The following is a 26,015-nucleotide window of genomic DNA, read 5'->3' as shown; positions in this document are numbered from 1 at the left end:
GGACAAGATACCTGCTCTCTTGAAGCTCCCATTCTAGCAGGGAATATAAATACTGTAAGAGTAACCTAATGTCCTAAAAATGTAATTTCAAGCAGTGATAGTTCTAAAAAGAAGATAAAATGAGGATAGTACAATAGCAAGTCATGGAGAAGGTGGGTAAGGAGCTGAAGCTCAAGTGATTAACAAAGGTGGCTTTAGGAATCTTCCAACCACAAGACCATAAAAAGTGTATTTTAGGTGAAGGGAACAACTGAAATCAAGTCCCAGAGGTATGGATGAGTTTGACTATGACCTTCAGGGGGCATTTTCAGTGTCTTGATATGAACAGAGGCCAGATTATGGGTTAACAGAAGAGAATTGAGACATAAGGAAATAGAGAGTCTATAGGTCAACTGGGCTTCCCTAGTGGCTCAACAGTTAAGAATCCCCCTGCTAAGGCAAGAAACACAGGTTCAATCTCTGGGTCAGGAAGATCCCCTGGAGAAGGAAATGGCAACCCACTCTAGTATTCTTGCCTGGGAAATCCTATGGACAGAGGAGCCTGGTGGGCTATAGTCCATGGGGTCACAACTTAGTGACCACCACCATTGGTCAACTACTCACTCAAGGAGTTGGTCTTGAAAAGTAGGAAGAAAGTGGCATTCATGGCATTTATAGCTGACAGTGGGCAATACCAGCTATTCCTGTTTGGGATGTTTCATTTCCCTTCCCATTTCAGTGATATGTCCTCAATATCAAAATTTTCAACCAAAGAGCCACATTCTTGGAACATTCACATTATAGATGGGGAAACAGTGGGAACAGTGGCTGACTTTATTTTTCTGGGCTCCAAAATCACTGCAGATGGTGATTGCAGCCATGAAATTAAAAGACGCTTACTCCTTGGAAGGAAAGTTATGACCAATCCAGACAGCATATTAAAAAGCAGAGACATTACTTTGCCAACAAAGGTCCATCTAGTCAAGGCTATGGTTTTTCCAGTGGTCATGTATGGATATGAGAGTTGGACTATAAAGAAAGCAGAGTGCTGAAGAATTGATGCTTTTGAACTGTGGTGTTGGAGAAGACTCTTGAGAGTGCCTTGGACTGCAAGGAGATCCAACCAGTCCATCCTAAAGGAGATCAGTCCTGGGTGTTCATTGAAAGGACTGATGTTGAAGCTGCAACTCCAATACTTTGGCCACCAGATGCAAAGAGCTGACTCATTTGAAATGACCCTGATGTTGGGAGAGATTGAAGGCAGGAGGAGAAGGGGATGACAGAGGATGAGATGATTGTATGGCATCACCGACTCGATGGACGTGGGTTTGGGTGGACTCCGGGACTTGGTGATGGACAGGGAGGCCTGGCGTGCTGCGGTTCATGGGGGTAGCGAAGAGCTGGACACAACTGAGCGACTGGACTGAACTGAACTGAACTATAAAGTATTTGTGGGATTTGGAGATAAGCATACTCTATTCCTCCCACTCCAAGACTCCACTGACAGCATGGAACTTGTTTGCACTCGTAGATAACTGTCACCATTCCAGCAAACACAGAGATATTTGCTTTGGATCTTTATTAATTTTTTGTTCTCTAGAATTCAGGGTCACCTCTGGTTTCTAAGGCTTAGTGGATCTTATTTCACTGTTGATTATTTTTGCTTACTGCCCTTTCCCCTTTCCACCCTTATCCCATCTTCCCAAGTCAGATTCTAGAGCAGTGCTGCCCATTGGGACTTTCTTTGATTATAGAAATGTTCTATATCTGTTTATCCAATAGAGAAACCTTTAACCATATGTGACTATACATATGGTAGTTTAATTAACCAGCTACATTTTCATTTATATAATTTTAATGAACTTAAATGTTAATCACCACATGTGCCTAGCACCTATGGTTTTGGACAGACAGATATTTCTAAAGAGTTAAAATTCAGGAGAGTTCCTGTTTCCCAAAGAGGATACACTCTGCAAGCTCTTCATGATTACTGAGAAATATGTCAGTGCAAATAATCCCTAAGGCAATGAGGGAATTTCTCCTCCTTGGAAAAAAATGGAATTTATATAAAGTGGGCTGAGTTTGATGTGCTTGAATATTATCAGCGTACTAATATGGCCTGAAAATGAAAATACTGCTTCCTGTAGCTCAGAGAGGTAATCTCAAAAGATCATTTCCCTAACAGTGTTCCAAAGGGTGCTGATTTCATGAAGTCTTCTTTGATGAAAAAGTTCCATTGCCAAATAGGCTTGGAGAATTGGGAATGCTTTTTTACCTCTCTTACAGATTCACAATGCACGTCATAACACAAAGGCTCTGGAAAATCCTACAGTAAATAACTCTGTAATACATCATTTGACTCAGTACTATTTCTTCAATGTCTTTAACCATGAAACTCTGTGTGTGTGTGTGTGTGTGTGTGTGTGTGTGTGTGTAAAACATTAGTGTTCTGACGCACTAGAGAAATGTTAGGGTTATAAGTATGGACTTTGGGGGAATTCCCTGGTGGTTCAGTGGTGAGGACTCGGTGCTTTCACTGCCACAGCCCCTGTTAAGTCCCTGGTCAGGGAACTAAGATCCTGCAAGTTGCCTGGTGCAGCCAAAAAAAAAGAATGTGGACTTTAGGAAAAAAAAGAGCTGGGTGAACAATGCCAGTTCTACCAATTACTACTAACTGTGTGACCTTAAGAAAGTCGTTTAACCTTTCTGACTGTCATTTCCTTCAGCTGAGAATTGGAGATAATATTTATATATAACAGGTTTCATGTAGGTTAAATGCAATCATGTATACAAAGAATACATCCCAGTTCCTGGGACCAACTGATTCTTCCCCAAGTTATTTTCATTGTGACTTATGAACTAAAGTGACTGAAGGACTGAAGACTCTGCGCCCCCAGGAGAAATATGCTATGAACTGGTAGAACGCATGTCCTGCCTGGAAATATTTTTAAGTGTGGTATTGGAAAGCTGGATGTAACAGTAGTCTTTTCTGCCTCCCTTTGTTCATCCTTCACTAAGAATGTACACTCAGCATTGAATGGCTTCCTGCAATATATTCTTAACAGAACAGCCAGAAGGATCCTTTCAAACCAGCAATGGAGCACAGCATTCCTCTCTGGCTCCCCATCTCACTCAAACTAGAGACTTCGACCTAGCCTCCAAGCTCTCTAACATTATTTCCTACTATTGCCGAGTCTATCTTGCAAACAGACTACCCTCCTTTTCTTTGGACATCTCAGAAACAGGTGTCAAGAACCTCAGGAACTTTGCATTTGTGGTGCCTCCAATAGAGTACCATCCCCTCCCCCCAGCTATCTCCACGGTTCCTTTCTTAACCCTGCCCGAACTTGCAATCACCCCTACATACTCGAGCATACTCCACTCTTCCTTGCTCTACATCTCTTGACTACACATCTGATATGCCATGTTGTGTTTGTCGATATTTTGTTTCTTGTCTATTTCCATCCAACAGAGCATAAATGTCACAAGAGCAGAATTTTTTTGTCTCTTTCATTCTCTGCCATAATTCAGTGCCTAGGACAATGCCTGGCATGTAGGCGTAGATGCTCAGTAAATGATTATTGAGTAAACACATGCAGAAACTGCCTACATTGTGTTGCTACAGACCAAGTGCATTCCTCTAAGCCCAGTTTTGGATGGCTTGTTGAAGCATGAAACACACAGTTACAGGCTGGTCTCTGTAGTTTTTATTAGTGTTTTCTGGGACCCATCAAACAAACAAACAAAAAAACACCTGTATTTTGAAAAAAATAATTATTTCATAAAACAGAAATACTCAGTTTGAATTTAACACAGTTTCAAGGGCAAGGTTTCTGATTGTTAAAAAAAAATAGCGGCAGTAGGGTTGCTTCCCCAAAAAATGTCAACCCAGAAGCCAGATGGGAAGAAAAGCAAGAATTAGGCAGACAGTTACAGAAAGATAAATCCCAATTAAGCTAAACTCATGAAGGCTTATACATTTCAGTGGTTTGCGACACCCAGTCTCATCACGTTTTTATTCAATGTTCTCTCTCTTATTCCAGAAATGGAATCCTGAGAAGCAATGCTGAGGCTAATTCAGCTCACGTACTTTCTTTCACACAGGAAGTAGCCATTCCATGGGCTCCTATGGAGTTTCTCCTATACCCCATATAGTTAGATAAACTCCTCCCAAAGATGGTTCCATGCTGTGCACACAGGTAGGCACTCAACAAACTTCTTTTTTAACTATAGAAGAATAATATAACTGCCTCTTTCTCTTACTATTTTAACTTCTCCTATATTTTATACATTTGAAAAACAAGACACTTGCAAAGCTAAAATCTAATGTGCATGACTAACCTTATCAAAAGATCCCTCAATATTTTTCAAAAAGAAAAAAAAATACAAACCAACCCCAAAATACTAAAACTTAGAACTGCTTTACACTTAAATAGAAATTTACATCATATAAACATTCATAATCTTCATCGTTTAAGACAGGTTCAAGGTTCATGACTGGCTTCTGATATACCAGGTAATTCTCACAGTTCCCAGTGAGGTGACAGAATTCTCACACAACATAGGTTGATTTGCAGAACCAAATAACCTGTCTTGGTTTTATTTCAGCGCAGGTAGGAAGGCAAAGTAAAGAACCTCACAGTAAAATGTTCATCTGACAGATAATAAGTCCTTGAAGTTTTGGCTGTTGTGCTCTTCGTCCAGTAAAGAAACAATTTACATCACAATTATGGATATGGGCTCCCAATCTGAGGAGTCTTCCAGAAGACATTTATTCATTAACTCATCATATAGTTTATTAAGGACCTATCTCATGTAGGTATTGAAAAAAAAACAGTATTGCTAAGATATCATCCCTGCCCGCACAGAGCTTACAGTCTAATGAGAGAACAGTTTGAAACAGAACAAGCACATTTCAAAGGAAAACTCACTGCCCTGGTCTGTGCTGCTCAGAAAGCAACTTCCAGAAGTTGTAGGCATGTCGCTGGGGGTCAGAGCTTTGCTCGTTTCATCAAGTCAATTATCTAGAGGCCCCAGATGATCTGAATCTAGTAAAGTCTTAGCAATACATTTCCTTCCTCAGGTTCCCATGCAAAAATAAAATAAGAGCCCAAGCCTTTAGTGTAAGAAGGGTTTAAGGAGGCCATGTGTAGTGATCATAGGAGTGTTGGCTCAGATGAGAGCTTCTCAAATGAGAAGCTGTGAGTTGCCAAAAGAAGGGGGCTTTACCTGCTGCTGGCTTGTTGCTGAGAGTTTGCTCTCCCTTGCAACAATGGGGTGGGAAAGATTCTGCTCACACCCCAAGTTGGCATGGCTCAATTACCTTGAGTTCTCCAAGTCACGAATAGCACATAGAAAATGCATCAAACTCAAGCCAAGACAATAGAGAGATATACTGAGAACTTAATACGCCAACCTATTTAAGTAGGAACGAGGTGCCAAGAAACCATCACTTTCAACAAATAACACAATCTGCTAATTATCTGCAGTGTTCCAGGCAGTACACCCCAGACTCACTACCTAGCAGGGGTTGCTCTTCAACAGAGAGGGTGAAGAAAGAGCCAAGACCAATTTGGAGGAACATGAGAAAGAAACTTACAGTTTTGAAGAAGGGAGAGCTCAGAGAATGATCCAGGCAGCTTAGACGATGAGCAGGCCAAGCCAGAGGACAGCAGAGAGCAAATTAGCAGATGTCTCTTAATAACTACGCACAGACATGCAAACATTCACGTGTTTACATTAATTCAAATATCTGGAAGTTTTAATCTCTTCTGCGGAAAGTATGGTCAACTGCTGGGAAAGCCTCAGTTTCTATAGCCTCGCTTGGAGAGCAAGGTTTGTCTTTCTCGTGGGAATGTCTCAGATCTGTGCTGCCCATCATGCTTCTAACAAGAGCCACGATGGCCAGTGACCTTGGGGCACAGCTTAGTGAGATGAATGACCTTCTGAAGGTACAACTGAGTTGTTTTTCTTTCTGCCTGGCTTGGTCACCTCCAGAGGGGCTACTCAGCATTGTCGAAGTACAGATACTGAGAAACGTCTATAACTCCTTCCTGACCACAGCTCCTGAACTGAGTTTTCTGTTTTTCTCTTCCATCCTTCCTTTCTTTAGTCTTTTTGTTTGTTTGTTTGTTTGTTTGTTTAACATTTCTCTAGATCCAAATCTAGGCAAGACAGCGTTCACTTTGGAATGAGTTAAAATGAGACAGGAAGGTTATCCAAAAGAGGAAAGATTGTAAGAAGCAATATCTACGAATGTACCTCCCTGGCACTAACTTCTCTCTGTCTGTCTGTCTCCCTCTCTCGCCTCTGTGTTTCCTTCCACAATATCATTTTTTCTCTATTTTGTCATTCTACTGAAAATGTGTTGCATTGTTAGCTCTTGTAAAGTTATCTGATTCTAGCTCTCATCTGGGATTCTGAAAAGAAGTCCCTCTAACAATTTCAACCCATTGTCCCAACATTTTAAAAATGAAAAATAGGTTGACTTTAAAGTCTTCACTCCAGGGATTTTTGCTGCTGTTGTTCTGAGAGTAAATCACCATCTTCATCTTGACTAGCTAAACCAGTGGTTCTCCACCTACCCAACCTGGGGGACTTTTGGCAATGTCTAGAGACATTTTTGGTTGTGACAACTTTGACGACCACAGTGCTATTGGCATATAGTAGGTAGAGGTCATAGATATGCTAAACATCTCAAAACACACACTACAGCCAAAATAATACACAATGAAGAAGAATTCAGCCAAAAATGTCAATTGTGCCAATTTTGAAACCACAGACAATGGGAATACAAGAGAAAACTCATCATCTCCTTTTCCCACTTATTTTTTAAGCAATTAATATAAAAATAACCAAAGACAAACCTTCTCTTAAACAACCAAAAGTAAGCAGAGGTGGCAATTGAAGTTTTTCACCAATGAGTTGAGAAGGAGGAGGGAAGATAGACTTCACACCAGGTAAATCATTCCTGAATGAGTATAAAGCCCCCTGCACCATTATTCTTCTCTGATTTAAACAGGAAATTTATGTGATTATGCAGTGATTACAGTCCACCCTGGACTGCGGAAGTCCTCAGTCTCCACTCACTCACTCCTGAAGGTCAGGGTAAACATCCCAAGCATCCTTCTGGTTCATCCCATCAATCTGAGACCCTGAAGTTCATCCTGGCGACCACATCCACCTCACTTGAGGAGGCCACGTGAATGCTTATGTGTGGAGGACACGTCACCTTTTCCTAAATCATTTTGCATATAAAAACATTTAATGCCCTCTGATTATTTTTCTTTCTCTTAACAAGAAGCACAAGACTCTGTCCTTCTTGCGGCAGAAAAGAACTTCACAATAGAGTCAAAAATCACAACCAGACACAGCGTCATATTTCACAGAAAACTGTGTACGTTTGTTCCCCATATAGGACATACTTCAAAAGTAACAAAATAATTTTATCAACTGTCATGTTCCTTCTTCCTGTTAGAAGTAGATGTATTTTTTTCCCCCTTGTGGTGCATAAATATCAGAAAACAAGTAGTCTTTGAAATATTTACGTCCGGGAACTTCATGGTTGGTTATCATTTGGGGGGGTATTTAGCTTTGTGTTCAAAGGTGTCAGCAGCTTCAGTTTTCATTTTCCCTCCATCCACGTGCATTCTTGCCAAATTTATATACCAGTCTTCGTCCATCCACACGTTCCAGAATTTCTCTTTTGTAGTAATATCTGTAACAAAAGACATTGCATAAGGGGCCTGGTCTTATTAAGATGGCTGGGGGAATAAATGGTCGTGTGGTCTTAACATATTTGGAGACATGAAACTCCTAACCTCATGGCTCGGCTGAGTTTTTCGTAGGTCATGCTGCTGTTGTTTTTCTTTTTCCCCCAGAGCTGAGCCACAGCCTCTGATTTCAAGAACCTGAAGATGCCCTCAGACCGGTCTTCCCACTTGATTAACCCTGGATTCTTGTCTGGGTTTAGCAGGATGTCGCGGATGAATTCCCATAAGTGGGTCCCTCGCGGATCTGAGGCCAAGTGGAAAAGAAGAGTTTATTCGCAGCTTAAGTCACAGCAAAGAACAGCTCGCGGAAGCCTAGAGTTGAAACATCTTCCACCAAGTAAGAAATACTCAATACCTTGCTACCCACCTATGATACCACATCACAGCATCTCCAGTATTGAGTTTGAGAATGAAGTAGCACAATTTTTTGATTTTACAAATCAGAAAGCTGAAGCATGGAGAAGTTAACTGCCTTGACCAAAGTCACACGAGCAAATTAGTGGCAAAGCCAAGACAAAACAATAGGTCTCACCTAGAAAACAGATTTGTGGTTGTCAAGGGGAAGGGGTTGGGGGATGGATGGAGTGGGAGGTTGGGGTTAGCAGATGTAAGCTGTTATAGATAAAATGCATAAACAACAAGGTCCTACTGTATGGCACAGGGAACTATATTAGATATCCTATTTAAAAAAGCACAATGGAAAAAATATTTTTAAAAAGGATGCAGAGGGAGGGGATATATATATATAGATATAGACGTGACTGATTCCTGTTGACGTACAGCAGAGACAACCACAATATTATAAAGCAATATCCTGCAGTAAAAAATAAATAAAAGAATGAAAAAGAATGTGTGTGTGTACATATATATATGTATATGTATAACTGAATCACCTTGCTGTACAGCAGAAATTACACAACATTGTAAATAAATTTCAATAAAAAAACAAATTTAAAAAATCAGTCCTAGATCACCTAGGCTAGTGGGAGCATCTTCAAAATATGGTTAACAGATTGCTGGGGACTCATTTCAACTTGTTACTTCCCAGGAGAACAATGCTCAGCCACTTTTATTTATTAACAGGATCTCAACCAACTCGACAGCTGCAACCCAACAATTGTGTGTCAGCCAAATACACAGGGTTCTAGAACTCTTAGGCCTAGAATATATTGCGGTGGGGTCTCACGGGGGTTGAGGGAGTCCATCTGAAAATAAAACAGCAACTGTAATGACATTAGCAACCAAATTCAATTCTATCCCCATTGGATTTGTGACACACAACTCCCTCCCCAAGCCCCAGTTAGTGAGGCTGTGTTCCTTCAGTCCTTCAGGATGACATGGAGTAGCAGATAGCAAAGATGTCCAACCACTGCAATTTCCAGATTATACCACCTTGATCCCTTTTCCCCACCAACTCCACATCTCTGATATTTCATACACTTTCATAAGATTTTATTATGGGGGGAAATATAGCTCCACAAAAGCACTGCTGACGCTTAAGAATAAACAATATTTCTTGGAACAGTAACCCAACAAAAGAAAGAAGCCAACACTCAGCAAAAGAAAAAAAGAAAAAAAAAAAGAATATACCTCTTCCCACCTTTCTCCTCACCCCACCCTTTTTTTTTTTTTTTTTTCTGGAGAAAGGGAGATAGCCCACCACATGCCTGTAAGAAGTTCCCATTCACAGAGGTCTCAGTGTTAGAACAAATAGAACAGTGTGAGGAGGAAATATCCATTGAAACTCTACTTTGAGAAACCACTGCAGAGGGGCTGCTTGGCCAGCAAGTGATGCCTCTCTTTTCACACCCCACCCAGTCTGAGGTGAAGAAATGCAGGCAGCAGGAAGAGGCAATGTTTGCCTTAGAACTGGTAGCCTCCAGCAACCCTCCACTTGAACGAAAAGAACGGCCGGGAGGCAACGAAAGCCAGCCAACTTACTGTGCTTTTTGGTGTGGGGCTTTGTCGGGTGGTCTTGCTCCTTTTTCATATCAGGTGATTCTGCTAAAGAGAAAAAAAAAAAAACGAGAACTGCTTCATTTCCCTGTCTCCTACAATTGTTATCTTCGTTCATCCATTCAGTTCACCAGGATTTATTGCACACCCACTACATGCCTGGCACTGTTCATGTAGTTGGTCATGACCAAAACAGAGCAGAGATGATAAGTGCTCCAGAGAAAATATTTCAGGATAAGAAAAAAAGGGTAGACATGTGGGAATGGGAACAAATTGCGATTAAATATAAGGTGGTCACAGAAGAACTGATAAGGGGACCAGAGGGTGTGAAGGAGACAGCCACACAGAGACCTTGTGGAAGAACCCACTGTGCCTGAGAATAGTAAGTGCAAAGGCCCTGAGGTTGATGTGCACAGAATAGAAGGGAGCCAGTGTGGCTGTGAGCAAGGGGCAGAGGGCAAACAGTGACGTTCAGATCACTAAGGCCTTATAGGATATTTTGAGGATTTTAGTTTTTATTCTGTGAGAGATAAGAAGCCATCGAAGGATTTATGTCATCAAACAGTTTTTTTTTTCAGTGAAATACCAAAATGTAAACATTTAAAACAAAGAAAGATGACTTTTAAGCCAAAGGAGTGCCTTTTTTTTGGCATGCAAAGTTACATTTTAATCAGCCAGACAAAGGTGCCATTGACTGGCCTGAGCTCAGCACAGAGGGCCACAGTGGACTGTGGAAACACAAATTAGTTTAACAAATGACTCATGATGGTGACCCTTGAGATTATCAACAAGAGAAAATGACAGAGGCAAATTTGTGAAATAAAACTTGTTAAAAAGAAAACTAAATGACTAAGCAGTGTGTGTCTGTGTGTGTGCCTCTGTGTGTGTGTGTCTGTGTGTGTGTGCCTCTGTGTGTGTGTGTGTGTGCCTCTGTGTGTGTCTGTGTGTGTGCCTCTGTGTGTGTCTGTGTGTGTGCCTCTGTGTGTGTCTGTGTGTATGCCTGTGTTTGTGTGTGCCTCTGTGTGTGTATGTGTGTATTTATATCAGTGGGCATATCCAATATCAGGAGAACTAAAGCAGATCTTACAAAAAAAAAAAAAAAGCCCACCATCAAAAATCTGCCAACTTGAATACAGAGCTACTCGTAAGTGGTAGCCAATTCCGATCAGAAATTGGGCCAGTATATCACATCTCTTCTGTGAGCATTACATCAGAGTTCCCTTACTTAGAGTTTGCTGACCCATGTGTAGCTTTCAAGAGCATTTTAATCAGACCAACACTGCTGGCAAAGGAAGAGGATCCAAGCGTTCGAGATTGTCAAGAGTGGTCCATTATTCAATAAGGTTTGAATATCTTTAGATCCTAATGCAAATGGTAAAGAGTAACTCTTTTTTCTTTAGCACTTACTATGTACCAGGCACTGTGGTCAGTACTTTACATGAAGCACCTTATGTGATTCACACAATAACCCTATGAGGAAAGTACTAGCAGGATCCAGAGGTTTTACTCATAACCACTGTTCTTTGCCATTTACAAAGATGGTGCCGCATAACAGATTTCATAAATGCCTTCCCTGCCAAGAATCAGGTTCAGTTCTGCAACACTCTAGTCAGTGGGGAGAAGTCATTCCAATTTGATGATTCTGTATTTCCCAACGTGCATAGACACATTCACCTATCTGAGTACCCAGATTGTCACAACTCAGAGCTCCCAGCAGCTTGAAAGTCATGGTGGGATGGATGAAAGAGTTTTAATAAGATCTGGTTAGAAGAGAAACCTCTTTTTCTGGTGGTTAAATGCACCACCACCCTCCACTACCCCTCCCACTTCCTCCCCATACAACAATGTCAGCAGGAGGGTTTGCACCTGACTCAGATTTCTCTAAAACTCGGAAAAACAAATTCACAGAAAATGCAAGGAGACTCCACTCTCTCTCTCTCTCTGTAGGTTTCGCAGTGAGGTTGCGACATCCCATCAGGATGTGACAATATTGCGACAGGTTGGCACCCACCCCGGTTTCCAAGTGATGCATCACGCTGACAGGGCCACGTTGTTCTGCAGACAAAGAGTGCCATTTACCCAGCAGGCCACAAGCAAAGCTTATTTTCAAATGGCATCCAGGAGTGGTGCAGGGCCATTATTTCAGAGCCAGGGTTGAAGTCAGAAAAACCCAAGTGTAAGTGTTTCTCAGCTTATTGGCCTCAATCCTTACTTAAGGGTTGCAAGCACATGTAATGCAAGAATCAATTACTTTGGGAGATTAAGGTATCTTTATGAATAAACTGGAAACCTTGGACCTTCTCCCCAGAAAAAGGCACATATGTGTGTGTACACTCATGAAATTCTGTAACAATTTCAGGAGTTTGTGAGTCATTAGCTGACCATGGATTCCAGAGTAAGAACCCCCAGACCTACTACACCAAGAGGAAATGTTCTTTTTAAGATGTCAACCATTTACCCAAGCTAGACTTCCATCCATCTTAGGGAAGAACCTCAGCCAAAAAAAAAGCCCTCAGTAAAAATGTGACCATCATCATATGGAAGAATATGCAGCCACAGGCAAAAAAAAAAAACTCGAATTTCTTCCATCCTCTTCTTCTAGTCCCCAGTGCATGGGGGGCAAGCTGTAGAATCACCCACCTGCCTCAGCACTAAAATCTTTTGATCTGAAACTTCACCTTAATATGATGGCCTCTCCCCCTGGCTCTTCCCCTGGCCCTCAAATAAAAGTCAGAACCTTTGAAGTTAGCCGTGTGGTTAGGTGACTCATCCTTATAAAATAATAGCTTGCTCTGAGGAAGTTGTCCAGCTTGGTTTTCTCCTGCTGTGCTTCCAGACACCTCAGGCCAAGGTCCAGTCCGGACTGGGGCAGCACCAAGGCACAAGTTTATGAAGAGCTCCAGAGCATGACTTCAGCTAAGCTGCTTCGCAAGAAGCAAAGATTAGAAGCATTTGCATATGATTCAGCTGTGAGCCATTTCTTTACGGGATATACAAATTTCAGTGTTATAATAGACCATGCCACCCTCGCTCTAGGCTCAGCGAGTCGGTGAATAAACACATCAAGCCTGCGTTGGCATGATTAGCTTGAGGATTATCGGGCAGATCAGGAACACTGGCGGCAGCCATTTTATGAAATGAGCAGATGACAGAGAAATCAAAACACGGCCCGCTTCCCCACCTGTGTTTATCAGTGAGGGCATCAGTTTATGTGTGGCCTCGCCTCAGTGTGGCTTGTAACCTGCATTAAAACACATAAAGATACCTAACTGCCCTCCATTTCATGGGAGCTGGAAATCTGAAGACTCAGACGAATAACAGGTCTTTGGGGCAGGGCTGGGGGGTTGCGGCAGGGTGAGGGGTGGAGGTTCGGGGGTCCTGGTCCCATTCAGTAGAGACTAAACTATTCTGAAAGGGACTGATCCTTACAAGGCTATAATTAACTATTCTACCTGGAGGGCTTGTTACCCCAAAGAATTTACCAACCCAGACACTGAATTGATTAAGTGATCATTCTGATAGAGCTCCTGAATGGCTTATCTCTTTTTTCAGCCTGTGTTACAATTTCAGGATAGGAATCCAGGATAAAGAGATTAAGAATCAATGAAGGGACTTCCCTGGCGGTTCAGTGGTTATGACTCTGTGCTTCCGCTGCAGGGGACGTGGGTTCAATCCCTGGTCAAGGTAGTAAGATCCCACATGCTCAATACCAGAAAAAAAGAAAGGAAATTTCTTGAACTGAATAAAAATGAAAATACAACATATCAACTTTAAAAAATTTAAAAAAAGAAAGAATCAAGGGGTGTGAAGGAGAGTAGATTTATAAAGCTCATTTTAAGAAGGACTATTCAAAAGTTGAGTAAGTGAACTCAGAAGGCAGTGAGTTCCCCATTACCTCCATGGGATCATCCCTACCCAGGGACCGAACTCATGTCTCCTCCACCTCCTGCACTGCAGGTGAATTCTTTATCCCTGAGCCACCAGGGATGCCCACAAACATGAAAACAGACATTGGTCCCTATTGATTCTGAGATTCTAGCAGGTAAGTCAGGATGCAAAAGATAGCAGGGGCGCCTGGCGTGAGGGCAGCAGAGCTGTGATGACTGCTTTTGATTTCCCAGGTGCCTTGAGATCTAACCACCTCTGAGGCTCGGGAAGTGGTTGGTTCAACTTCATTCTTAGTTGCAATCTTCTGCCCTAAGCCAAAGACTCAGGACATGGGATGTAATACCTTAGGAAGTGTGGCAGGAAGTCAGAGGGTGACGAGGGTGGTCTCTTCAGCTCTGAAAACCTTAGTCTTAACTGAGTGGCAACAAAATTTTACCCTGACTGGCTCAATTCCCCCAGAATGGTAAATCCACTGCAGAACATTTCAGAGTTTGATCTAGTTCCCTAATTTCAGCAAATATTTAGAGTGACACACAATGGGATGGGCCACCGGGGCTCCGGAGGGGGAAATCAAAAAATGAATTGGCCTTCACTCTTCACCTCGATCCCAGAAGCATTTACCCTGGCTCCCAGCCCTGTCTCATTCAAGAGGCTTGAACTAAACAAAACCTCAAACCGAAAGCTTTCGTTTTTTCAGTTCTCAAAAACACACTCAACAAAAGCCAAAAAAAAAAAAAAAAAAAAAGAGAGAGAGAGAAAGAGAGAAGGGGTTGTTGTTTGACTCTTGCCTTTCACAAACACACTTTTAAAATCCCAGTTCTGAAGCTGCCCCAAATTAAGTTCCAGGAAAAGACAGAGTCACTTGTAACAGGTCTAAGCTCTATTTTACAGAGCCAGACAGAGCCACAAGTTCCCAATGAGATCAAGAGTTGGCATGAAACCATCTCTTCACCTTCCTTGTGTGCTCATTCCTACCAATGGACCTATTTGTAAGTGGATGAAGAGGAATAATCTGAAAGCCCCTCTCCCAGACTCCCAACAGACCAACCCTCTCACTCAGTTTGACTTTGACTGAGTCATGGATAGATAGCCTCCAGACGAATCCAATCTTGAACACAACAAATATGAACATAACTCATAATGTGCAGGTGGTCTGACTAATTAGAGAGTCCTGATGAGCCTTCAAGTGCAGACTTTAAGACTGACCCATGATTCCCAAGGTTCTAGATGTTTTCAGCAGCTGCACCTTCAACCCAGAGACCATTTTCCCAAGTCCACTGACTTCTGGATTCCACTGTGAGACATTCTTTTTCTAAATCCAAAGACAGCTTGCTGAAAATTAAATAGAGCCTTCTCCCCTAATATACCCACTTATTAATAATTTTATCAGATAATTTCACAAAAGCAAGTTTTTATTGAAAAGAGAGTTTTTCTTGTCACAAGACAGTGATTTGGATTTACAGGAGGAAAACACATTTTCTAGAGGCATCTTTGCTGATCATTTTCCATAGATAAATATGGGCTCAAAAGCAGTTCTTTTATAAACTTTTCCCAGACCTTCATTGGAAAAGTGAAAGTGAAAATGAAGTCACTCAGTCGTGTTCAACTCTTTGTGACCCCATGAACCGTAGCCTACCAGGCTCCTCTGTCCATAGGATTTTCCAGGCAAGAGTACTGGAGTGGGTTGCCATTTCCTTCTCCAGGAGATCTTCCTGACCCAGGGATTGAACCCAGGTCTCCCACACTGTAGGCAGACGCTTTACTGTCTGAGCCGCTGGGGAAGTCCTTGAAGGACTCTGGCAAAGCTGGAAATGTAGAACATTGGTAATTCTCAATAAGCAGTTGTATATGGTACACTCAGCCTTGGGTGTCAGGACAACTTACCAATGGGAAGGTGACCAGTGGTTGTCATGGAGATCTGGGCCCGGCAGAAAGTTTTGCTGTCCAGCAAATCTGTGGCAGTGAAAACGTAAGGGACATTGAGATCCCCCTCCTTACAACATAAAGTTTTGGCTTTTAGAAAAACAGAATCAGAATGTAACGGGGGTCTTAAGTGTTGGGGAGTTAGTTACCTACTGTGCTACCATAGTTGGTGTCGTATAAATAGTTTTCTTCTTTCCAGGTGTTCATGATGGAAGGGTCTACAAAGGACAGAAAATGGAAATGTCAGCAGTCACCTTCCCCAGGTGGGGAGTTTGCCTTTTCTTACTCAATGTTCATTATCAGAAAGGTGTGGGACAAGAAGGTGGTTTTCAAAGAGAAGAGATCAGATTCTACTTCAGTCACATGTTGATTTACAATAATGCTAGCCCAGTTTTTCTTCCAGCGCCCTGGGGGAGATGGACTTTGTTACAGCCTCATCCAGGTGTTCTATGCCTGTTGCATTTTGAGGGGCATGAGAGCAGTTGCAGCGGTGGGATCCTATCCTAGCCCAGCGCTTTCCTGGGGATGTGTCATCTGCACTTGGGGGTGGGGGAGTTCAGGGGCCTGGCATCGTCATCCATTCTATTGCACTGTCACCAGAATACTTTAATACTAGTTTTAAAAAAATGGTAAGGACAAAAAAATTTCATGATGAATGAGCATCTTTTCCTAGTAATATCTTCCTGGGAGAATTAATTATGTTTCTTTTGTAAAAAGTCTGCTCAGTCTTATCATAGAATCTTTATTGCTAAAATCCGGAGTGAAACTCTTAAGCTAGGTGACAGCTCCCTCCCTCCAGGACATCTCCAATAGTCTTAAGGGGTGGACATAAAATTTTCAAAATAAAACTGAAGAGAAGAAGAGGAGATTGTATCTGAATCAAATAAACAGCTTTTAAGAGTAGAACCTCATTCGAATGGATAAAGAAGACGCAGTACGTATATACAATGGAATATTACTCAGCCATTAAAAAGAATGAAACAGTGCCACTCGCAGCAACACAGATGGTCCTAGAGAGTGTCATAGTGAGTGAAGTAAGTCAGAGAGAGAAGCAGAAATATCGTATGACATCCCTTATATGTGGAATCTGAAGTGAACTTACAAAACAGAAAGAGACTCTTAGAAACTTAGAAAATGAACTTATGGCTGCCAGGAGTAGATGGGATAGTTAGAGAGTTTGGGATGGTCATGTACACATTGCTGTATTTAAAATGGATAGTTAACAAGGACTTATTGTATAGCACATGGGACTCTGCTCAGTGTTGCATTGCAGCCTGGATGGGAATAGGGTCTGGGAGAGAAGGGACACGTGTATGTGTGGCCGAGTCCCTTCGCTGTCCACCTGAAACTATCACATTGTTCATTGGTTCTGTCCCAATACCAAATAAAAAGTTAAAAAAAAAAAAAGAGTAGGGCTTCATTGCTTCATCTTGGAAAAGAAGTTCTTTCTTTTTTCAGAGTGCTGGGTAAGCACATCTCTTGACTCTTTAGATTTCAGACTCAAAGGAAACTCCCCGCCACCTACCCCAAAAGCAACCCAACTCCTACACACCCCCCACATCTGGCTGATCTCCAACAGAAGATCTCTTTTTTTCCTGGCTGGACAAGAGCTGAGCGATCTGGCAGGAGCTGTCACCTCATCCCCGCCAAGAACTACCTGCATGCCCCTCCTCACAGATAGAGATGTCCTCAGCTCCCTCCTGCCCAGCATCTGAATTTCAGGGCTGGGGTGGTAAGCCACTGGCTGAGTTTCATTTTGTTTTTATAGCATAAACGGTATAAAATCTGACTCACTGGCTAAGTCCTCTTGTTTACGACATAGGGATTTAGCTGGTATTTGAACTAATAGCTACGTGCTTAGGCACCCCAAGCCCAATCTCTTGGGGTTACACCCTCTCTCCTCGTTGGGTTGCCTCGTACACCTGTTGTTGTCTCTGAAAACAAACTGAACCAAAAGAGGTTTGGGGGTGTTGGCCCCTGCATGAGCCTCCTCTCCCCTCCTCCCAGGGTGCACCTTCTTCCCCACCCTTCAGCTCAGCTTTCCTGAACAGGCACCACGAGAATGTCTGGGTGGTCAAGGAGGAATTGTCAAGTACTTGGGACCCCTCCAGTATCACCTTCTGGCTCTTCCACTGGGGCTATCTGTCTGGCCAATAGTGGGGGTTAGAGGTGAGGGTGTACCATCCTCTTGGCCGAGTCCTATTCCTGCCTCTAAGGTAGTCGGGCCCATAAAGCACAAACCATCTGGGTAACTCAAGCCCTGGTCTCTGGGGTGGGGGAGGCGGGAAGGGCAGGGCTGGAAAACCTAATTAACATGCTTAGCAGCTATTGTTTTTTCTTTAATAATGGTAGACCAGCCCCCTTATACAAGAGTAAATAACTGCATGGGGCCAGTTTCTGCCCCTAGTGACTCACAAATCACCCCAGGTCAAATTTTGTCCTTGGTGACTGGCACGCAAGCCTCAGGGAGGCCTGTGGCAGACTCTGTGGTTGGCCCATGTGGCCCGCATTCTCGCTGATGTGGGCATGGGGAGAGACCCTGGGGCGGGAGCAGTTCCTGCGGACTTGGGGCAACTTGCAGAGTTCTCCCTAGACTAAGAGGTCATAAAAGGGCAATATGCCAGGAAACTCTGATTGATACCAGGCTCTGGGGCACAACTTCTGGAGGCAGTTACTGTCCTCTGAAGATCCCCTGGTGGGGGGAGGTGGGGAGACAGAAAGTCCCCAGGAGAGAGAGTTCAGGACAGAGAAAGGAGGGATGATTGGGCAGAAGGAGGAGTACAAAGTGAATGTAATGGCTCTGGGACCGCAGACTCCACTCGGGGCTCAGAACAGCAGCTTTTGTCTGAAAGTGCTCTTAAGGCAAGAGTTGGTTCCACAGCTGCTTTGGATATCCTTATAGAAACTCCAAGGTCCTCAATCTCTCCCCAAGCCCAGTCTCTTGGGGTAACACCTTCTCTCCTCGTTGGGTCACCTCATATACCTCTTGTTGTCTGTCGTAGAATCTACGACACCCAGGCCGGTGCTTCCTGCTCTTAATGAAACACACTCCCTCCAAGGGAGAAGGGGGAGAGGAGACACTGACACTTCCTCTTCTCTGCTCTTGCTTCTCCTGACTTGGCTAAGTCCAACCCCCTGACTCTCTGCAATGAGGAGGATGCGCGCTTAGACTCTGCATTTTTCTGGGCTCTTGGATCAGAGCCTGGATGCGCCCCTGACCAACCACGGGAAGCAGAGACGTGTGGGAGGAATTAGGCTCACCACCAGTCTAGAAGTCAGAAACAGTTGGCAGGCATCGTCCCAAGGACAAGGAATGAGATTCCTGGCAGGGTGGGTAGCCCATTAGAGACAGTCAGGGAAGAGGAATCCCTGGATTTCCGGCCCAAACACCGGCTCCATCCTGCTCCCACACTCTCCCTCACACTCCCTCCCAACTTGTGTCTGCCCCAGGCCTTTGCTTCCCAAGTTGGCTCCCTTCATCTACCACGACTCACCGGTTTGTTCAGTTTTGACAATGACATTGTGCGTGGACTGGAACAGGTCACTGCTGCACTGGCCTGTGAAGGGCAGATTGGGAAAGTCAGAGTGAGCCCACACGGAGCCAAAATGTGTTGCTTGGCTAAGGGCAAAGCTGGCTTCATGGAAGAGTTTCTGCTAAGCCCACTGCCTAATCATTATCCTTTGCATCTGAGAGGGGGCTTCCCTCTCTGCATCTGTAATCTCAAGCCTGGGGTCCTTGGCCCAGAAAATCAGTAGCTGGGGCACCCACCTCAAATGGAATTATTTAGCTTTTCAAAGAGAAGATATCCAGTATAAGGGAACTAGAAGTTTAGATGTTAGAAGACCAGTTTCTCTACTAATAGCTGCAAGTCACTTCAGCTTTCTCGGTCTTGGTTTCCTCAACTGTAAATTTAGGGGATTAAACTAGATAAAGTCATTAGATGGCCTCTAAGGTGCTTTCCCATACTAAGATCTGACACAAAATGCAAACAAAAACACAAAGCCATCTTCATCCTTTTTTGATCTTAAACGTAACCCTTTTTGGTGAGATCCAATCTGTGAGACACGTCTAAGTACGTGCAGTGATTCTTCTCCTACATATGCCTTACAGCTTCTCTTCAGATGTATCACACATAAAAGCATAGGCATGCACGTGTGCAAAGTAGCTTCAGATGTGTCCAGCCCTACGGATTGTAGCCCACCAGGCTCCTCTGTCCATGGGATTTTCCAGGCCAGAATACTGGAGTGGATTGCCATTCCCTTCTCCGGGGGATCTTCCTGATACAGGGATCAAACCCGTGTCTCTAATGTCTCCTGCGTTGGCAGGCGGGTTCTTTACCACTAGCGCCACTTGGAAAGCCCCATTAAAGCACATATATACATGTAAATTCATTTTGTATGTTTGTCTTCCCCAGCCAGATTACAAATATCTCAGGAGCAGAGGTCACGCTTTAACATCTCTAACCTTCGGTTTTCCCAGATGAAAACTTCCCCTATCAAATGGGCACGATGTTTATTTTCTCATAAGGTCACCAAATGAATCTATTCACTTGGAGTCCTTGTATAAATAAATACTCAATAAATGTAAGTTAGTAGAACGTTTACAAAAAGGCAAATGACAAAAACTAGGTGAGAAATCTGGCCAGGAGGCAGTCAGAGACACCGGCCATACGCAGTGGAATCAGACAAGTCATGGAAGGCCAAAGATGGAAGGCCAGAGCCGGGAAGTCAAGGGTGACCACATCCCATCCCACGCCTCCCTGTCTTAAGCTTCAATCAGAGCAAAGCTTTAAAGGAGTGGATTTAATTGGAGGTGGGGAGGTAAATATTTTTAATTCTTCAAGTATAAGTCTGCTCTTTCTGAAGACTCCTGGGCGTTATTTTTAGAGCCTTGTTTGGTTTGGTTCTAGTAAAAGAAAAATGAGCAACCACTTCTGAGGTGGGCAGGAAGCAGGGAGTGCCCCGGAGCTGAATGAGGTCATCTCAAACGGCCACCATGCTGCCAGCTCAGTGGCCAGACATTGGGTCTCTTCAGTGTTGATGGCAGCTGTTGGGGTCTGAATCTGGTCCATAGCCCTGGAGCTCATGCTTCCCACAACCCCAGCTCCACGTCCAAACACAGGTTCTGCTTGGATAGATGTGCCCATTCCAAAGTAAACAGGCCAGCCCACTATTCATACATATCACTGCTTCCCAAAAGGGTTCTCAGAGAAGCTAGTTTTTTAAATAACCATTATCAGAAGAACTTCAGGCCGGTGTCAAGGGCATTCTGCAAGATAGCTATCTCCCCTACCAAGCCTTCCAAGCCAGTGTAGCATGCATGCATGTGTGAACCAACTATCACTGATGGATAGCCTTTGAATGCTTCCTGTCTATGTGCTGGGTGAGGCATCAGAAGAGACATCTGGGGCTCTAGGATAGCCCCAATCCCAGAAGTCACTGCAGAAACATACCAAACCTGTCCAGACCATTCATTCTAACCCTTTTTCATTTAGGACCTTTTAAGAATTTGTTGTAATAACATAAGCTTTCTCTCCTCCCCCAAAACAAACTAGATGTAATTTCACCTATTTTTTTGTTTTACCATGCTTATGTCCCATTGTAAGAACCTAGCGAAGTGAGGTCACTCAGTCGTGTCCGACTCTTTGCGACCCCATGAACTGTAACCTATCAGGCTCCTCTGTCCATGGGATTTTCCAGGCAATAGTACTGGAGTGGATTGCCATTTCCTTCTCCAGCGGATCTTCCCAACCCAGGGATCAAACCCAAGTCCCCCGCATTGTAGACAGACGCTTTACTGTCTGAGCCACTTTTTAAAATAGCCATGGCAATCTTAACCAGCAAGTGATTGGGAATGAAATAATCAAACCCCATTTGTAAAAGAAATAAGTGGTTTTCTGAGAGCACCAAGTATTCTGTGACTACCCAGCTAACCCTTGTCTCCTTGGAAATTAACCATAAGAAGAGAATTACATTACCCTAGATTTGTATGGGATTTGGTACACCTTGTACCCTAGGCTTCAAGCCTGTTCCCTCTCACCTCCCTTCTACTTCCCTGTCTTGGAAAACAGTCATTTGGAGGTAAGACCATCCTCAGATGTCCCTAAACAGGAACCCTGCCAGTCATGGAGTCTCTGCCCTTCCCAGCTGGCTCCCAACAGGGTAGAGAGAGTGAAAGAGAGTCACCATTCCACTTGAGATGCTGCAGGTTGCTGTAAAGAAGCTGCCCCGCCGTCCCCGCCGCCCGGGTGAACTCCTGCAGACTCATGCTGCAGAGGTGCTCGCCGTTGATGTCAAACTCCTGGAAAGGGATGCAGCTGGCGTCCAGCTGGTTGGTGTCCAGGAGATGCTGGAGCCACTCCCACACCTGGTACTTGGTCCAGTACTGAGGATGGATTTCATGCCACTGGCCTCCAAAAAACCCACTGGAAACTGCAAAAGAGGAGGCAGCCCTGTGAGTGAGCCGTGTTTGTTTCTGAGCATGATCCCAGACAGGGAGGTGCACTGCCAGAAGTCACAGGGATCGCCCCCGAGGTGTGCACACATCAGCAGAGGTTGGATTTGGAGAGGAGGCTCTGGGAAATGCAATTCCTTCCCTAGTTGTGGTAGGAGCCAGTCATTCAGCCTCCCTACATCCTCCTATTGTTCCTCGTATACTCACGTCTGGGCTCTGGATAGAACACAAGACTTGAAATGCTCTGAGATCATGAGCTTCTTCCCCATCTCTCACAAAGTACCATGAAAGCTAATGCATTGCTACAGGTTCAGCAACATGTTGGCTTCCTGCCCACACCCACAGAGTTCCATGGTTTTTGTTTTTTTTTTTTTCCCTCTCTCTCTCACACACCTGTCTGTATATACACATATACCCCCAATTCAAACCATTTTCCACCAGAAGCCTGAGACTCGGGTTCTCCTCTTTATGATGCCTTTGTTTCTCCCCAGAGTGGTCCAGATGATTCATCTGCTTGCTGTGCTGATGTCCCCCTGCCCACTATGATGGTTACAATCACTATGATGTCACTTCCCTACCCAGTCACCTTCAGCAACTTCCCTTTATCCACTGAAATTAGGTCCAAAACTTCCAAGCCAGGTACTGAGGCTCTTCACTATTCCTCAAGTGACCTTTTTTCTGTATTGTCCTTTAGGCCAGTTTGAGGTCTACCTATGGCTCCCTCCCTGCTGAATTCCTGCCCAACTCACTGACTCCGACCACCCACCCATAAAGCCATCAGAGACCCCCCGACCGACTGCTGAGGGCTGCTGTCTCTAAATCTCCAGGAAACATACTTCCCATTTCTCCTCATGACTTCTGTCCTGTTTTGCCTTCTTTGACGGGTCTTTACAGTCCTATTCTTCATTGTAAACTGTATGCTCAATTTACCCAGCCCTATATACGTTCTTACCCATCCTTGTATCTCCCATAAAAACTACTTAGAGATTTTGCCATGATAGGTACTTTCTCTCCACTTCTTCAGTAAGTTTATTGCTGAAGAATAAATAACATTGGAACCTGGAAGAGCCTGTGAGATCTAGTCACAGGATGGCTAATTCAAGTACCAGTGAAGAGGAGTTCCTCCAAGTCAATAAATATTATTGAGCTCACTATGGACTAACTATCTATGTATGTGACTCTCATACTCACTTAAGAGAGCATCACTAAATCAACCCAGAGTCCTGGAGGGATGGAGAAGAAAGAGCCAGCTTCTGTTGGCATGTGACCAGGCTGAGAGCTCTTACAATCCCTTCTAAAGCAGGGACCAAGGGAGGGAGCACTCTCTTGGAAGAGGTGAGGGGTAGGAACAAGGGGGAGACCCTATTATAGCCCACCAAGCTGAAGAAGGGGAAATCTAACTGAGCATGACACACAGATATTCCCACCAACTCAAGGATGGACCAATAAAAGAAAACGTAGCACAAGAAAATGGTCCCTAACTTTTTCTTCAAGGTCCTGCTAGATCTGTACTTCTCTAAACTCTAAAGCGATTATGAATCACCAGGGAATGTTGTTCAAATGCAGATTCTGATTCCATAGACTTGGGATGAGGCCTGAGATTCTGCATTCCTGGTGAGTGTCCCAGGAATGGGGATGATGATGATGTTTGTTTGTCAGTGGACACAGTTTGCATGGCAAAGAGATACAGAGCTTCAAAAGGTCTGATCCCCATAATACCCACAGCCTGGCCCTCAACACTCCCAGAGGAGAAGCTCAAGGGGGAATGCTTCCAACCCACTCCTGTTTTTACTCACCTTCTTGGACTTCATCCACTGCTCCCAGACTTAAGGATTGCTAAGAACGGGGAGTCAAGATCACGTGGGCACAAAGGTGCTGTCCTGGGTCATACCTGCTGCTCACATTAGGTGCCTTACTCCTCATACCTCATAACCACACAAAAGTAGGCCTGAACCCTCAGCTGGGGTCCTAAAGGCAAAGCCAACAGTGAAGGGGGAAGGGATAAGGATTGGGAGAATCTAGTCCCCAAATTTAATTACATAGAAATATTCCCAAATATACTAACATACTGAGCCTAAACGGGATGTCTCTCATTCCTCCCACTTTTTTTGGTGTCTCACCAACCAATGCAGTTGTTGAAGGGTGGGCTATATTTTTTTGAAGCTCCCCCAAGCCTCTGTTCTTTTATTTTGAAATTAATTGTTTTGCTAACTGTGCAACTCTGAGTTTGCAAACAAGAGACAACAACTCTCAGTAACCCCACACCAGGCCTATAGTACATTCTTTCAATGTCACATGATTCAGATGAGAGGAGGGTTCCTGATAGTGCAGCCTATTAGAACTTGGCAGAACCAGAGAAATTTTGTCTGAAGTTGAACAGGGCAGACTCCCCACTAGCCTGCAGAAGTTTGGGGAAAAGCCTATGAGTTCAGCTTCTCTCTGGCATTCAACTGGTCTCCCCAGTCCCATCAATCAAGACCAGGAGCTTCTGGAAGTGAGAATGTAACAGTGATGAGTGGATTCTACTCCCTGCACAGCAAACAAGAGGAATGCTGCCATAATGGAGGGTCTAAGGGCTTGGGATGCAAAAGACTTTCCAGCCTGAAGAGCTTTTCCCTGTTTAGAATTATCCTTCAAGGTCCCCACAGGGAAGCTCATGCCCAGAAAAGACAGCAGTTCAGGAGGACGGGTGATCAAATAAGAGATCTCCCCTTTCTGTTTTCCATGCTGTGTGGCTGGGGATTCCAAGTTGAAAGGTGGAGCTGCCCAGAAATCGGCTGCTTCTTGGAGAATGCAACCTTCCATTGGCATTCCACTTCTGCCTCCCAGACATTGTTCATCAAGAGCCACTTCCCTGTTGTTCAAGGGAAGCAAGAGCAGCAGAGTCTCTAGGGAGGAAATTAGTAGCAGGCAGAGGGTGAGAGAAGGCCCAGACCTCCTTACACCTGCTGCGGTCCAGTGCATAGGAGTTTGCCCCAGCTGACTGCCTTCACAACAAGGTGCACGGCGCTGATTAGCAACCACTGTATTCAGCCTGGCTTCTACAGTAAGCCAGGGCCGGATCCACCCTCTGTAGGCCCCAGACTAAGCCCTCCCTCTTCTAATCCACCAATCTTAGATTAAAGCACCACAGGCAGGCACATGGTCTCCTAACAAATCTACCCACCCTTTATAGAGGGAAGTCACTGGAGAATGAAACAGAAGGATGAAGCTGCTCTCTCTTCTTAATGTCCATGCTTCCACGTGACACACACACACACACACACACACACACACACACACACAGAGTTTTCTCTCCTATCCCATCTTCATATCCCAGCCAACACTATTAAAATGGCCTTACTTTGGGGTATCTCTTCTCTCACCCTCTGTGTCAGCTTGCCAACCTGGAACTTTGAATATTGAGAGGAAACCACAGAATATCTCGAGTGGGCTTCTGGCTGGGGCTCCAGGGACCTGTGGGGATCTCCTGCTTAAAGAGTTTTCTCCAGTCCCCCTGGCTCCCACATCCCCTGTATTTCCCACAGGCCTCCTGGCTCCCAGACCCCGTGTAAGCTTCATGAAGTTGGGGAATAAAGTCTAATCAGAGCAAAAGAAGAAGCTGGAAGAAGCTGCATGGGGAGGGACATACGCAGCCCCCTTACCATTGCACGTGGGGTAGCTGTCTGTCCAGGCTGGCTGCTGGTGGAGAAGATTGTTGCTGGGGTTGAGATTCATTACACCACTTCCTTCCAGAATCATGATCTGTAAGGGGATCAAAAAGGCCGTTCCGTCAGTGCCTCTGGGACAAACGTCATTTCAGAGTATGGATCATAGAGCAAATTTAGGAAGGAAGAAAGAACGTGTCCTCCCGACCACTGCCTGCCAAGCATGTTGCCACAGCCCTTTCAGTAAAAGCAAAACTGACTGGCAATTAAAAATTTCCAGGTTCAATTTTCATATGCATGAGGCAAGTTTTTACAGCCACCCATTCATACATGAATAATCTCTGATCGGGAATGAAACAGGAGGAAAATGTAATACCTGCTCACCGGGTGAGTCTG

General features: G+C 44.2%; 1 protein-coding gene across 2 annotated transcripts in view; it reads right to left on the bottom strand.

Annotated features, from left to right (window-relative positions):
- Positions 1–3,687: 3,687 nt before the first annotated feature.
- The window catches only part of EHF (ETS homologous factor), a 43,331-nt gene continuing 21,003 nt past the window's right edge, over positions 3,688–26,015 (bottom strand). Inside the window, exons 2-9 of one of the 2 annotated variants that reach the window (XM_068989379.1) lie at positions 25,617–25,716; positions 21,705–21,950; positions 19,013–19,075; positions 15,668–15,736; positions 15,480–15,548; positions 9,693–9,755; positions 7,800–7,995; positions 3,688–7,696 (exon numbers count right to left, since the gene is read on the bottom strand). In XM_068989379.1, coding sequence (XP_068845480.1) covers positions 7,597–7,696; positions 7,800–7,995; positions 9,693–9,755; positions 15,480–15,548; positions 15,668–15,736; positions 19,013–19,075; positions 21,705–21,950; positions 25,617–25,713 — 903 coding nt within the window. In that variant the 5' untranslated portion in view covers positions 25,714–25,716 and the 3' untranslated portion in view covers positions 3,688–7,596. Of the gene's footprint in view, positions 7,697–7,799; positions 7,996–9,692; positions 9,756–15,479; positions 15,549–15,667; positions 15,737–19,012; positions 19,076–21,704; positions 21,951–25,616; positions 25,717–26,015 lie in introns of those variants that run through there. The other variant, XM_068989378.1, reaches the window with a different exon arrangement.

This window comes from Capricornis sumatraensis, chromosome 16, assembly GCF_032405125.1.
Source record: "Capricornis sumatraensis isolate serow.1 chromosome 16, serow.2, whole genome shotgun sequence".
NCBI classification, from domain to species: Eukaryota; Metazoa; Chordata; class Mammalia; order Artiodactyla; family Bovidae; genus Capricornis; species Capricornis sumatraensis.
Note: the sequence above shows the minus strand (reverse complement) of the source record. Positions and strands in the feature narration are given on the sequence as shown.